Source organism: Poecilia reticulata, linkage group LG16 (assembly GCF_000633615.1).
Source record: "Poecilia reticulata strain Guanapo linkage group LG16, Guppy_female_1.0+MT, whole genome shotgun sequence".
Taxonomy (NCBI): Eukaryota; Metazoa; Chordata; class Actinopteri; order Cyprinodontiformes; family Poeciliidae; genus Poecilia; species Poecilia reticulata.
This window is the reverse complement of record NC_024346.1, coordinates 28,187,147-28,202,478: the sequence shown is the minus strand read 5'-3', so window position 1 is coordinate 28,202,478 and position 15,332 is coordinate 28,187,147. Positions and strand designations below refer to the sequence as shown.

At 40.6% G+C, this 15,332-nt stretch overlaps 1 protein-coding gene across 25 annotated transcripts in view; it reads right to left on the bottom strand.

Moving 5' to 3' along the window:
- Positions 1-15,280, bottom strand: part of rims2a (regulating synaptic membrane exocytosis 2a) — a 160,578-nt gene extending 145,298 nt beyond the window's left edge. For 23 of the 25 annotated variants that reach the window (XM_017309469.1, XM_017309463.1, XM_017309459.1 and 20 more), the window contains exons 1-2: positions 15,037-15,280; positions 14,417-14,621 (exon numbers count right to left, since the gene is read on the bottom strand). In XM_017309469.1, coding sequence (XP_017164958.1) covers positions 14,417-14,604 — 188 coding nt within the window. In that variant the 5' untranslated portion in view covers positions 14,605-14,621; positions 15,037-15,280. Of the gene's footprint in view, positions 1-14,416; positions 14,622-15,036 lie in introns of those variants that run through there. The other 2 variants (XM_017309471.1, XM_017309473.1) reach the window with 1 other exon arrangement.
- Between the last annotated feature and the right edge of the window lie 52 nt (positions 15,281-15,332).

Genomic DNA, 15,332 nt, shown 5'->3' with positions numbered 1-15,332 from the left:
TATAATATCAGGCAGATAATCTGTGAAAAAAAAAGTAGAAAAAAAGTAGAGCTCCTCTGTCTTCTCCCAGTGCTCCCAGTACAAACTGCGGAAATACACCACTGAGTCAAAAACAACCAATCAGAACCAGGAGGGTCTTAGCGCTGTCAATCACTCTCGTGCTCACCCCGTCCCACTAGCTCTTTGCTAAGCTACAGCTAGTTCACCTAAACATAGCCTGCTGCCAATGCTAAGGATAGTTAGCATAACCACCGATGATGGCAGATAAATGGTTTTCCTGTAACAGTAGGTTGTTTTTCCATCACTGGCACATTGAGTAGCGTACAAGAGGATGATTGACAGCGCTAAGACCCTCCTCCTAGTTCTTATTGGTTGATTTTTATTTTTTATTTCTTTGGAAACTGCAATAGTAGTAGCACTGGGAGGAGGCAGTGTAGTCTGATTTTTTCACATATTATTTGTCACATACCATACTCTCACGACATGGTGACAGCTTATAATAGATAATGAAAAACATATTTTTGTAGAAGTCACATATTGCAGCTTTTATATGCATTGTTCAATTTAAATAAAATCAATCAGTTCATTATCGCTGTGATGGTAGCAGTGTTTTGTCAGGATAAGTGATATTAAGGAATTAGTTGGAGATTCTCTACTAAAATTACAATCCCAGGATGGAAAATTAGCTTTTTGTGCTTCAACCCTCAGCAACATCCTTATGTGAATTTTAAAAAAACAGGCGCTTCTGCTTTTAGGCTGATTGTAGTGCAACGCCTTAAATGTCACAATAGTGATCGCTCTTTATCCTTCACTACAGTGTTTATCTCAGCTGGTCGCCTTGGCAATCTATACCTACAGCAGCGTCCTCATCCACAGCACATTGTGCAGCAGCATAATGCAAACATTCCACCTCCTGATCAGAGCCAGCCGAGCAACAATCGATACAAACATCATTCGCCAGAATGTTTTCACTGCTGATGCTGCTGTGTTTAACGTTTCCTGTGAAGCTAGCTCAAGCAAATGTAAAGTTATATTACAGTATCACTGCACCACTTATTACATAATGAAATATCACAACTCCCTTGTTGGGAGGCCTCTACGGAGCAACTGTGTGTGTGCGTGCGTGCGTGCGTGTGTGCGTGTGCGTGCGTGTGGATTTGCTACATGTCTGTGTGGGCGGCGGCGGCGGGTACTTGTTTTAAAAAAAGCACTGGATGGTTTGAGATTTAGGCCAAACAAAGGCGTGTTTGAAGGGCCCGGTCGGCAGCGGCACACACGTTGTTGAGTCACAGGCCTGCACCTGCTTCGGCCAGCTGAAACCTGAATGAGTAAAACTTGGACAAACACACACCAGTGAGGGAGAGATTAGAGCGCCCTGTGTAAACTACCGCTAGTAAATATATCAGCTCCCTGACAAAAGCACCTGTGTTGAGGACATTTTATAATTCATTTAAAAGGTTTGCTTTAATTTCTTTGTTTACAATGACCATTTATTTGGGTTAAATGTGGATTTCATTGCTGAAATGAAAATTTGATTTTGTAGGGTCAGGCAGGTGTCATATAGCTGGTCGGCAACATGAAAACTTGCATAATGCTGTCCAAATTTTGTCTAAATAATGTCATTAAATTGGATCGTCACACATTCTTTAACATTAATTTTAAGGTTTGTTTTCTAGTTTTGAGATTTAATCCCATGTGTCTCAGTTTATTCTCTAGCACAGAATAATTTACCTCTAGGGTGTCAAAAGTTAAGCCGCACCTCAGACTTAAAGTCGTGAAATAGAGAGAGTGAAGTTGTGACATTGAGAAGTCATGAAATTGAGAGTGAAGTCATGAAATTGAGACTGAAGTCATGAAATTGAGAGTGAAGTCATGAAATTGAGAGTGAAGTCGTGAAATTGAGAGAGTGAAGTTATGAAATTGAGAGAGTAAAGTCGTAAGATTTCTGAAAATGTTTTTTTTCCATAACATTTTCAGAAATGTGTTCCTATCATTTCCAGTGACAACAAATGACTGCATTAATCCAAAAATAATATCCTGAAATAAAAACAGATATCAATGTTTTTCTTTGGTATGATTGCGACTTCCCTGGAGAAGAATAAATGTAAGGTATTGGCTGAAAATAGCATTCTTTCCCATACAGCCTTGCTTCAATTTCAAGAAATGTTTGTCAAATAAAAACCATAATAGTTTTGTTTAAAGCTGCCATTTGTAACTTTTACAAAAAAGTATGTTTTTTCTGCGTTTATTAAACCAGTCATCTTGCTGTGACAGTATGAGACAAATAACCTGTGAAAAAAAAACGAACTCCTCCACCTCCTCCCAGTGCTACTATTGCAGTCTGCAAAAATGCACAGCTCCCGACCAAAAACAACCAATCAGAGCCAAGAGGAGGGTCTTGGTGCTGCCAATCAACCTGCTGCATGCTGCTAAATGTGCTATGGGTGAAAAAACTATTTACCATTACAGGAAGACCGTTTATCTGCTGTCATCTGTAGCTATGCTAACCAGCCTTAGCATTTGTGGCAGGCTACGTTGTGGTGAACCACCTGTAGATTATCTATCTGATATTAGTCAAAGGGATAATTTTAACAAATATGTAAAAAAATAAAAACCATCTTCTTTTGTATAAGTTACATACTGCAGCTCTAATGTAAGAATTTGATTTCATTTATTTATCTGTTTTGATAAATTACATCCAGCCTTCAACAGGAATTATTTTTCTGTAGGTGGCAGCTGCCGTCTGTTGCCTAGGTTTCCTAGACGAGTGCGTCCCCACAGGTTTTCTGCCTTTTCTGGATGCCTGGCAGTGTATTGGCTACAGCAGGAAGCTGAGTGTGTCCGCTATTAATAGTCGCACTGGAAGCATGAGGTTTCTATGAATGGAGCGAGCATGAGTAGTCTGATCAAGAAGCCGTGTGTGTCCCGCTTTCACCATTTGGCTCTCACACCAGACATGCTAAAACGTCTGCAGGAAATGCTACTTTTTTTTTTACCTCCACCATTCACAAGCCTTAACTAAGAAAACTGCATATTTTATTAGAAATCACAGGCAGTCTGGCTCTTATAAACTCCACCTCTTATGTTTTGCCAAGGGCATTTCAAACTGCTCAGCCAGGGGGAAGGAAAGGAGAAAAAAAAAACTTCCCAGCCTTATTGGAGGGATAAAATCCGGACAGCCAATCAAACACATGCTGACGAATGCAGATGTTATTTAAAATAAAACCAAAGGAGACAATAGAAGCTGTGTCAATGGGATTTTGAGGCGGTCGTATCGGCAGCGAGAACAGATAGGATCAAAGACGTCAGCGTCTCTCCTCTCATTTGTTCTCTGATGTCCCGCTCTCCTTTCCTGTCCTCTCTGCTCCTCTCCCGTCCCTTCTCACTTCCTCTCTTTTCCAAACCCAAACTCTACGCTACCTTCTTCCTGCTCGTCCTAGTCGCTCCAGATGTTGGACCGTTCGATAACGAAATTGAAAGGCCCCCCGACGTCACCGAGTGCTGGATGCTGAATCCTCAATACAAATCGACACAAAGGCACCACACTTTGAAAGTATCCATCCGCCACTATGGTTTTCAGCTTAGATAACATCTGAAAAGAGTTCTGTACATTTGTTTTGTAGCAGGGTTATAATAGCTTTGGGTTTCTCATTGTAGATTCGTTTTATTTTGTTGTGACTTTTTGTTTGTCTACTTCGGTTAGTTTTAATTCGTTTTTATAGTGTATTTGTTCATTTTTGTTAAGCATTAGTTAAATATTGTTTAGTTTCTGTTTAGTCTGTGTTATTTATAGTAATAGTTTTAGCCTTTTTCATACTTCGGTTAACTTTTAGATGCTGATTTCAAAAAGGTCAAACTATGGTATTGTAATGAATAGTCAGCAGAAGATACCATCTTCAAAAAATGGTTTAACAACAAACTCTGCTGTTTTCTCCAAAGTTTTACTGTCGCCATTTTGCAGACCAGCGGAAGTCCCACCCGGAGGATTATGGAGCGCTCTTTATTTATTATTTATTTATTTATTTATTTCTATTTTTAAAGGCTAATGAATTCATTCATAAACATGAAAACTATTATGTCTCGAATTTCAGTACGTTTTAGTTAGTTTTATAGATGCATGATGTAGTTCCACTTACTTATAGTATTTTTCCAGTTGATAACTATTTTTATTTATTTCGGTTAACAAAATTTCATTCATTTTTAGTGAACTATAAAAACTTTGTTTTCAATCATCTCTACTCTGATCTCCCTGAAGTTAAACTATCCTAAGATCTGAACCGTTCCATCAATCCATCATCCCAAAGATGGTCGTATCAGGGGTTTGACCATACATTAAACTTGCAAGACGAGATGAGACGCAACATTGAGTTCGTGAGAATGAGTTGAGAGTTTAATATTGTTCTCGAGAAAACTGCAAAGATCACATTTCTGCAGCAAAAGCGTTCATTAATCGTTAAATGAACCACACAGACTCAGACATTTGCCGAAAGAACACCACCTTCAGAAAAGTAATTAAGCTAAAACTGTACAAAAAAATAAATACAAATATTTTGCATGAAAAAAACAAAAACATCTTTGTCTGTAACTATGTTCCACCCAGAACTCCTCAAGTGATTTTAGCTTCATCTGGATCAAATTCTGCCAAAAAATTCTCATATTAAGTACTTTTTGCTATCCATTTATTCATTATTTAATTGAAAAAAAATAGTCAACAGATCAGAAGTTTGATAAGTCCAGCAGACAGGGTTGAGCTGTTCACATGTTGATGTTAGAAGGATTTATTCAGCTGCATCCTTTGCTACAAATGACCAAACCATTCACTAAAGGAATGCTGTGTTATCGCATTTTAGGCAACGGAATGTTTATTTCCTGATTTTAAAAAGGGAACTGAATTATTTATTTACTTTCATCTTTTAGTGTATTCCCAACATTGCACAAAAACAGCCGAAGCGGTTAAATGAAAAATCTGCCAATTTTTTTTAATCCAATTAACCAATTAATCATCAGAATAATCAATGATAACCGATTATTAAAATCATCACTAGCTGCTGCCCTAGTCTAAACTGTCTCTGTATAATTTTTTTTTTTATTCACTGAAATCGAACCGTGAACCTTTAGCTTTTCTTCGAACGGTGCAAAACTATTCAACTATTTCTGAGCACACTATCCCACACTGCACACGCTGCAGTTTACTGCAAAGACATCCGATCTGAGACCAACTACGTGACGCGTCAACCGTCCGTGACTACTACACATTGTTCCTTTAATTAGCTTGATGATGCATTCATTTGCAGCGCGCTCTGCTTTATAGAGTCAAGACGATACATCCTCTCCTCCACTTTCTGTTTCTCTCTCCCTCCCTGAGGGAAAGTGATGGGGGATGGAGTGGGGTATTTATGACAGAATGTGCTCTCTGCCTAGGATGGCATGAGTGAGAGTGTACTCTACTACACTGTGCAGTGGAACGCTGTAGAGATTTGCATCCTCCTTAAATTTGACTTTTAATTTAGCTAAGACGTTAGCTTCCGCCACGTTTGAATCACCAGCTGCTGAAACTCCATCGGCGTACGCTTATGGGACTCAAGATTTCCGTCACTTCCTGTTTGTCGGTTCGCAAAAAAAGTGTACAGTAGCAGAAAAAATATCCAAGGTCCAGGCTGGTGTGACGTGTCTGTGTGTGTGTGTGTGTGCGTGTGCGTGTGTGTGTGTGTGCTCCTCTCTCTTATAGCCTCCAGGGACACAGGACCTCTCAGGAGCACTGACCCAGCTGGTACACCGAGCGCTGTAGCACAATCAGATAAACGACCAGGAGGCAGAGGAGAGGGAGGGGGGAGGTGTGGGGGGGCAGAGGGGAGGTGTGTGAGTGTGCTTGGTGAGGGACGACTAGGCTGAATGGAAAAAAAAAAAAAAAAGGAAATGGGATGTGATCAATCACGGCTAATTTTAGGTCAGCGCACGTCATGTTGAACGCCGTGCTAAAGTTGCAATTCTGCAGCTGTACTTTAAATAGTATCCACTCTTCTACCAACTGCCTGAAACAAAGGATAAAAATAGCAAACGAATCACAGTTTACAGTTGGAATGATTAAAAAAAAAAAGATTTAAAGTGACCCTGAAATCAGGTTGCAAACATTCGGCTATAGATAACAGTGTTGACTAGCTTAGCAGCTCAATACACTCTGTGGTTACAAGTATTCATACACACACTTCATTATAGCAGTGTATAATTGTGAATGTGTGGAAAATGACAGGGTTCTAATTTTTTGTGGGTTTTTTTTTTTTTGCAAAACAAATCTGAAAAGTGTGGTGTGTACTATTGTGTTAAAGCTAAGAGTTATTTGCGTGGCCTGACACATGCACTTTAGAGTCCCTAAGCATGCACATTCAAGCCTTTCCTCATATTCAAAGTTGGATGATAGTCTGGACTTTGATTCCGACTTGTAGGGTTGAGATGATTAATCGGATTAATCGTGATGAATCGATTATTGAAATAATCGTAAGCTAATTTAATAATCGATTGGTCGTCAACTGGAGTATGTATACAAGCAAAAAAAGACAAATTCTGAAAATAAATCAATAAATAAAAGGTTAAAACAAATCTTTTAGCCTTTGATGAATCAAGCATTCACTCATGGAATGCTATGGGTTTTTTTTTTCATTTTAGGCAATAAAATGCTTATTTTCTTACATTAAAAATGAACATTATTTATTTGCACCTCTTCATGCTTTCTAATAATGTATAAAAAAAAATTAAAAAAATTAAAGTGGTAAATCTGCTAGAGCGTGACAATTTTATTTTTTTATCATGGCATGGCAATAATCCCTAAGCTTGTTTTCTTCCAGGATTTCCCTGTGTCTGGCTAAATTCATCTTCCAATCAACTCGGAAAAGAATCCCCAAAGCATGATGCTGCCGTGTTTCGCACTCTGACGTTCTGTGTTTTTTTTGTGGGTTTTTTTTTTTTGTCCTAACTTCACGTAGCATCAGATCTCCTGTTTCGGTAACAAATCTCTCAATATAAAGGGCTCATGACAACGTAAAGACATGGCCGCGTGCCACGTAGTGAGAATCCAACAGAAACAAGCTGCAGTCTGGTAGCGTTAGCCTATTCTGGTCCTCAGAACATCTTGCCCTACATGTTGAATTAAACCCCATCTGACTCAGTGGACTCAAAACACTCAAGAGTTGTGGGTTTCTTGAACCACAAAGAGGAAACAAAGTAATAAAGTTTTAATGTTGTGGAGCTTTAGCAATATTTCTGACTTCAATTTAGGATGCCTCTGTCAATTAAATATTTATGGTCATTTTCCAGCCTTTTTCATCTGTATATTACATGGTTGAAAATTATGCATGAGCAAAGCTGAATTACAGGAGTAATCCTTACGCTCCAAGTCGGTGGACTTTTAGGGCGCATTCACACCAGCCCTGTTCAGTCCCACTTTGGTCGAACTCCAAGAAAGTCCAGTTTGCTTGAGGACATGTGAATGCACAATCAAAGTTCTGAAGCGAACTCTGGTCCGCCTAAAAACATCGCTCTCTGTTCGGTTGAAGTGAACTCTGGTGCAGTTTGAATGCATACGTGAATGCCAAGCGGACTGGAAAACCGCTCCAAAAGCAGGACGTGAACTGTGGTGCAGGGCATTCTGGGTAAATACAACCAAAACAAAGGCTTGCGTCTAGCGTTAGCGGCAGAAATGGCTTGAAGTTTTTTGGCCAAAGACAAAAGAGAAATCGTACACTCGCTAAAAATCTGACGCCACTCCAGTTTTGTTTACATTTTGTGAAAAACAAAGTAGATCCTTCCTTGGTGCGGCGCCACCACAGGCAAGAAGGTGAACGACTTTTTCAAAGGGTTTGTTGTTTTGTTTTTGATACACTACAGTGTTAAAGTGAGCCTAATCCAACCAAGTCTAGAGGACTATCAGGTGTGAAAGCGCCCAGTGCTGAGCACTGCCAGTCCACGTTTAGACCTCAGTAACCTAAACAACGTCGTGGTCAGCTGAACTGGGAGAGCAGCCAATTAGACGGCAGAGCAGCCCCGACATGGCTGCATCTCTGAGGAAGGCCCTCCTGTGAGGCAGCCTGTGAGGAGGTTCCTTTGGAACCGACACGCTCTCCTCCATCTGTAAGACCTCATCTCAGGAAGGAAGGCAAACTTTTCCTGGTGAACACAAATATATATATTTATCTAATACTTTTCCATCTCACTCACACCACAACCAACAAACAGCCTGAAAGGAGTGGAGACCCAAGAAGAAAGGAGAAGTTGAGCCCCAGGCTTTCTGTGGGTCAACCCATCCCAAAACAGCTGATGCCTGGCTGGAGGGCACGTGGAGCGTGGGTGAGCGGACCGGGGGTTCCCGTAGTCATTATCACCGTGACGATACACTGCAGCAGCTAAGTCCAAAAGAAGCTTCTCTATGGCACAACGTCTCTATCTGGAGTTCATTTCTTTTTTTTCTTTTTTATTTTATCACAATATGGATGACAGCAATCACAAGCACAAATAATGCTCTTGAAATACATTTTTAATACACTTCTTTAGGATATGAGTCACATAAAGAAGTGTTATTTATAGCACTAATAAACTACTCACTGTAACTGCTTTTGATTGTATTTTCAAATATATTGATAATCTCATTGAACAAACAGTGGAGGAGAGAGTAAAACTAACAATCCCAACAACACGGACAGTTTACTAAGCATTAATCCCAAGGATAAATCAAAATTCTTTTACGGAATGTATCACGATAGATGATAAACGATACGATAAATGGCAACAGCATTGTTGGGTTAGTTGCAATGTTTTACTGACGTGTTGAGCGCCACCATGAACTCTTTTTTGTTTCTCCACGCACACACAAACACACACACACACACACACACACTGCAGCAAGAAAGAGTCGACTCAGGCGTAGAGCAGCTAATTACATGCAAGTCAGCATTGCTGGATTTCCATCCACGCTCTCTGTAGCACCTCCGAAGAGATGACAGTAAGTTGGCAAGCCCTGCGTGCTGGAGGCTCCTCTCCTCCATCCCTCCATCCTCTCAGGATTCCCTCGGTTAGACTACGCACTTCAACGTTCGGACTTTCCACTTCCTTTTTTTTTCCAGCACCAAACCAAAAAACTTATGTTTTGTTTCTTTTTTTTTTTTTTTTTGGAGAGACTGGATTGTCGTTCTTTGCGTGAGCTAAGCGGAGACGTGGGAGTTTGTTTCTGACACTGCTGGAAACGCAGCGAATGATCCGATGACAACTTAATCCGCCGCGGTCGTACCTTATTGCGGGGCTGAGCATTTTAAAGCTCCTCCAGGACATGTTATGCTTGTGTGATTCATATTTTTAAAAAAGTGGGGATTTACTGTTTGATGAGTCAGGATGAGTCACCAATTATGTAAAGACAGGGGACGTCAAACTACTGTGGCGATTGTGAATTAAAATGTAAAAAAATAAATAAAATAAATAATAATAATAATAAAATAAAAAAGAAAAGACTTTGCTTCAAAGATATCAAAAAATCTTAGAAGAAAAGAAAATCTTATGGAAAATCCAAACCGAAAACATTTTATTTCTACTGTATGGTGCCACCATGCAGCCGCTGAGCCAGAAAAGGCATGCAGAAAATATCTGAATGTTATTTAGTTTCTAGTAGAGGTGTGCCGATCGATCGGCCACCGATCATAATCGGCCGATTTCCGTGAAAAAGTGTATGATYGGTGATCGCCGATCACGGTCTCTTGTTGCCGATCACACAAACCGATCACCTGCATCTCATTTBGCARSMTRCCTGTGCAGCTGGTCTCCTCTTTCCTTCACACTGCGCAAACGSGCAGCAACAAATCCTAAGCGATGTGAAACTATAACACACTGAGTGACTGGGGAAGTTTGCGTTTGCGGCGAAAAATTGAAGCAAGTGGGGTGAAGCAGGTCAAAATGTATCAACACGACGAATCTAATACGACATAAAAACAATGCCATACTTGACGGAGTTTGGTTACATCGAGGCTCACTGCAGTAAAAAAGACATATGGAGGATCAGATAGCAGGTAAAGCAGCGCACAGCTACAAACACTCACCCGGATTAGCATGACGGTCCCGCAAAATAATTTAAGTCTTCGAGCTGCGATGTAAGACGCTGGTTCTGCTCTCGCTGTTGAACCGCTGCTACGCTACAGGTAGTAATATTTCACAGACGGAGCGCTGCTTCTGCTCCACCTGGTAGTGACTCTCACACCGAACCTGTTTAAAGCTGCAGCATCCAACTTAAAAAAAAAATACATTTTACATACGTATTAAAACTTTTGCTGTCTTAACACAAGACATAATCTCTGAAAAAATAATCGATCTCCTCCCTGCTCTGCATAATTACTCCGCTGAGTCAGAAACAGCCACTCAGAACTAGCAGTAATCACCTAGCCGCCATGCTATCAGGAAGTTTTCATTCAGTAACTCTGGATTGTTTATTGTAATGGAACCTGTATTTGACTTTGAATGTTAAGTTTTATACTTGAATTTTTTGGCAATGTTGAGAGGTTTTATTTTGACTCTTTGCATTATTTAGCCTCTTCAGAGCCTTCATATGTTATCAGTCTGTTAAAGATAGTATTACTGATAGCAGTACAATTTGCACAATGCCTGTTTTGTTTTTTTCTCGTAAAAAGTTATTAAAAACAAGTTTTTGTCTAAATCAAGGTGAATTTATGGTTCCTTTTTCCATATAATGTAATGCTTATGATTAAAAAAATAATAATTATGTGATCGGTATCGGTGATCGGCCCTCATGGGTGATCGGAATCGGCAGAAAAAAAAATGATCGGCACATCTCTAGTTTCTAGTCTACGTTAATGTTCTTTAATATTGTCACGTACCTAAAAAAAGTATTTTTTTTTTCCCCAGAACATCTTTTGGAAAAAAAGAGGTGGTGATATTATTTGCAAAAAACAGGGGGGAAAAATCACTTGTTACAAAAAAAAGACAAGCCGTTATTATTTTAGAAAAGTGACGATATGATGTGGCTGTGGTGACATTTTCCTCGCAACACGCAACACACAACTCACAAAAAACGAATAAATAAATTACTCATTTATCCCATTTCGCAACAGGATATGAACTTGTACGCCTATTTTTTACTTCCGGTAAACAGTTGAAAGGAGCGGGTAACACAAAAACAGATTCTGTTCTACTACCCAGATTTCCCAGAGTACAATCATCAGCTCCAGATGAAACTTTTGGATGAAACAGAAAATGTCACACCACATAGTCTATATCCGTTTTATTGGCGCCTGAGTTCTGAGTTGTCCTCCGTTTGTGCTTGTGTGTGTGCGTGTTGAGAACTCTAAAAACAAATCGAGTCAAATTCTCAGCAAAGTTAAATCCTCTAGAGCCGTCTACTGCTTCCAAACGATTCCTTTTGCATTCGGTATGATATGGAATATCACCCTAAAAACAGACCACGCCCTTTAACCCCTAAGAGAAACAGAAATAGAGTAGAAAACGTGCAGCTGTTTTATTTTTTTTATCTCTCTCTCGCTCTCTTTCCGATGAGGAGGGAGAAACGGAAAGAGAAAGCGGGCGGAAAAGGCCTGGGTGAATCACACGGCACGTATACTGCAGCGGCTGAGGCTATAGCTGCGTCTTAGAGTACATGAGTCATGGTTATCGTGCAGCTGCACAAGGCAGGGGATTGCACAACTTTCCCTCCTTCAGGAGCGCAGCTTTGGAAGGACGGCATCACAAACAATCTTCGCTAGATAGTGGCAGGAATCTCTCACACTTCACTGAGTGGCACAGATTTGGTGGTAACCGCCTCAGTCTAGAAGCTCGACATCCATTGCTAGAAATGAGAAGCCAGATTAGCGTTGTTGTAGTGTGTGTTGCATTTTAGGGTGCCGGTGTTCTTGCTTCTCCAGTTTTTCAGTCACTAGTTTGTGGAGTTTATTCTTCCACCAGATCTCATTTTAATTGCATCATTTTAAGAAAAAAAAGGAGCAAAAAAAGATCATTCTTCTAGTGGTTGGAGAACAAACACGGAATTAAACAGCCTAGAGCTAAAAAAATATCTTCATCTGTATTCTTTTATGAATAGCTTTTGTGCTTATCTTGTTAATATGATCTTTGTAAATTGTATTGAAGTTTATAAAAGAATATAGGAGTCATGTCCAGAACCTAACACGGAGAAGCAGCATTTAGCTTCTACTCACCACAAATCTGGAACAAACTTCCAGAAAAAAGCAAAACAGCCGAAACACTGAGTTCCTTTAAATCCAGGCTAAAAACCTAACCTGTTTAGGAGTTGCTTTTGACTCATAACAAATGGAAAATTAATCAATATGGCTGATGGTTTGATGATTTTGATGATAAGTGTTTGACAAAATGTAATGTTTGATGCTGGTTTGAAAGTTGATGGCTACGATATTTTTATGATGTCAAGCACTTTGGACTGGCTTGTTGCTGAAATGTGCTACACAAATAAAAGGATTTGTGTTACAACTCATGTAAATTCCCTTTGGGATAAATAAAGTATCTGAGAATCAAAACTGAGCATGAACTTCTGGCCCTGGTCTTAGTTAGAGCGATGTGCAGTATTAGTTTTCATCTATGCACATCTTTTTGCCTGTTGGCCCAAAAGTTTGTTTTTTGTCTTATATGACCCTTGACCTTCCTCTAGCTGTTTGTTTCTGCATTGGGACTTGTCATGGCTTTCTTTCCTCTTGCCACTCTTCCAGCCAGGCCAGATTTGTGGAGTGCAGAAGCAAAAAAGATATCCTGTCCACAGATTCTGTAGTAGATCTTAGCAGCTCCATAAAGACTTTCTTGATCATATTTGTCTTACCCCACAGCTTCACAATTAAGCTAGAGGGCCAATGTCTTGGTTGTTTCTTTTCTATTTTAAAACAATGGATTGAACTCATAAGACATTGACTTTAAATTTAAATCACAACCTCATCATATCGCTGAGCTGTCTGCTGTGTTCCTTAGTTTTAATAATGCTGGCTTGTTCACTAATGTTCTCCAACAAACCACTAAAGTCTTCACAGAGATGTTTTTTAATTTGTTTTTAAAAAAAGCTTTTGATGTATAACTTTTAGTATGTTCATGTTTTCTTTACTTTCTTTTAAAGTGGTTGTGTTTTTCAGCTTTTGATTGAGAGATATTTCTGTTTCCACTGTGTTTTCTGTTCATTTTTTTTTACTTTGTAAGGAAGTTTATTCAATGGAAGCCAATATTAGAAAGTTTTGATTGAAACATGACTTAATTTGAGCTGCGGAGTAAGCAACAAATGGAAAATAAGATGCTGGACTGCTCATTAGCCTAATAAGTGCATTTGAACAATGTTTTCGAACAGCTAAGCCTCAAAATTTAGTTAAATTCCGCTGCTTTTGTGGTGCTAACTATGCTAATCTGGTTTGCATTTCTCCAATAAACTCTTACAATGAAGTTACCAACGATGCATTGAGAAACAATAACACACACATTCGCTTCTAGGCTGTGAGTACACAAGCACGTGCACTCTGTCGACAGAGTACAAATTTAAAGAAAAATCAACAGGATGGACACATTTAAGGTCACCCCCTCTAAATCTCCTCTTTGCTAATCCAGTTCGCATTGGAAACCTAAAGTTCAGCGACAAAAAAAGAGAAATACAACACAAATCTTTTCACAACCAGGTCGAGACGATGAGGGGGGTGAAATATTCAGTCATGAATTCAGTTTATTAGCCAGCACAGATAAGGTTATAATGAAGTAATGATGGCGGAAGGAAAAAACAAAAAAACAAAACACACGCTCCGCTCCACCTTAAAAAGTAGAGGCTCAGAGCGGACAGCACCGCGGTGCTGAAATAGCTCCGAGCGACATCTGTACAGAGGCAGAGCGGAGCAGGGTGGGGTGAAGCGGGTTAGGGGGGTACAGCAGGCTCTCTGCCCACACTCTAACGTTGGAAACCGGGCACAACACCACGAAGGACACCTGGAATGATCTTTCCAGTGTCACATTGTGTAATCTCGGTGACGTTAGTGGGGAAAGGTTAGGCGGTTTGGCGTGTTTTTTACGTGAAAATGGCGGCCGTCGCTGCTCACCCAGCCCACTGTAGTACATACAGGCTTAAATACAGTCACAACAAAAGTGCGGGCGAAACTACAAACGAGTGCCGCATTGTGGAGCGACACCCTGCCGTAAAAGATGAGACATTTCGATAAGAGAGTGAAGGGGGGGGAGTTGACAGTCTCCTGCTAGAGGTCCAGAATGAATGGGCTGGATGTCAGGGGGACGAGAGGGGGGCAACATGACCCTCCAGTTTCCACACTGAGGGACAGAAATGATCACGGTAGCTAAAAACAAGCCCCCTCCTTCCCGCCCCCTCCCAAAAAAAGCAGCCGCATTCTCTCTTCATTTCCGCCTTTTTTTTTTTTCTTACTTTAACATGGACTGTTCCTTAGCCTCCTCCTTCTTCTGTCGGTCCATGACACCGAGGATGATCTTCCTCTCCTCCTCGGTGAGGTGGCTGAGGTCCGGCATCTCCGGCATGGCGCCGGCCGCTGAGGGAGCAGCGGCGGCGGCGGCAGCAGGGCCAGGGCCGCCCCGGGGCCCGTGTGGAGCGGACATCTTTTACCAAGCGGTCGCTGAAAGAATATCAAATAATAAAAAATAATAGTAAATAAATGTTTATTCGTCTGGTCAATGTTCTAATACTGGTGGTTAGGAGAAGGCACATGACGTCTGAGTTAGCAGGGTAGTCATGCACATTTTTCTTTTCTTTCTTCTTTGGCTCACTGTGGTGCAGAAAATAAGCGTCAAAACGTTCACCCTTGCAGCTGTTAAAGCTGTCACAGTGCGATTTAATAAGAGTCAAGCTGCTGAGGATTGGAACGCCAAACGTATCTACTACTACTCATCAACATTTCTAAAAGAAGGGGGGGAAAAAAAACTAGATTTCTCTGGAAAGAATCCCAGGTTGTAGGTTATAACCCTCAATCCAGGGAGGGGAGCAAAGGGGGGAAAGCAGAAAATACAGAGTGTAAAAAGAATAACTCTTGCCTTTTACTTAGCAGACATGGTAAATCCTGTCTAACCCATCGCTGCCATCCTTCAGAGGGCTTTCGCTCGCATGTTGGAATAACAGATACCCGGCGCGTCCTTGTTTGCTTTCCCTTTGGAGCCCCGAACCCCCCTCTGCCACTCTGTTTAGCTCGCTTTCCTCCAGGTTGGTAATTCTTGGAGATTTCTTAAATGCACAAAAATGGATGCTATGACAGAGAGAGCGGGGGGAGAGGAGGAAGCTTTGAGAGATACAGAAAAAGAGAGAGAGAGTGTGTGTGTGAGAGAGAGAGGAG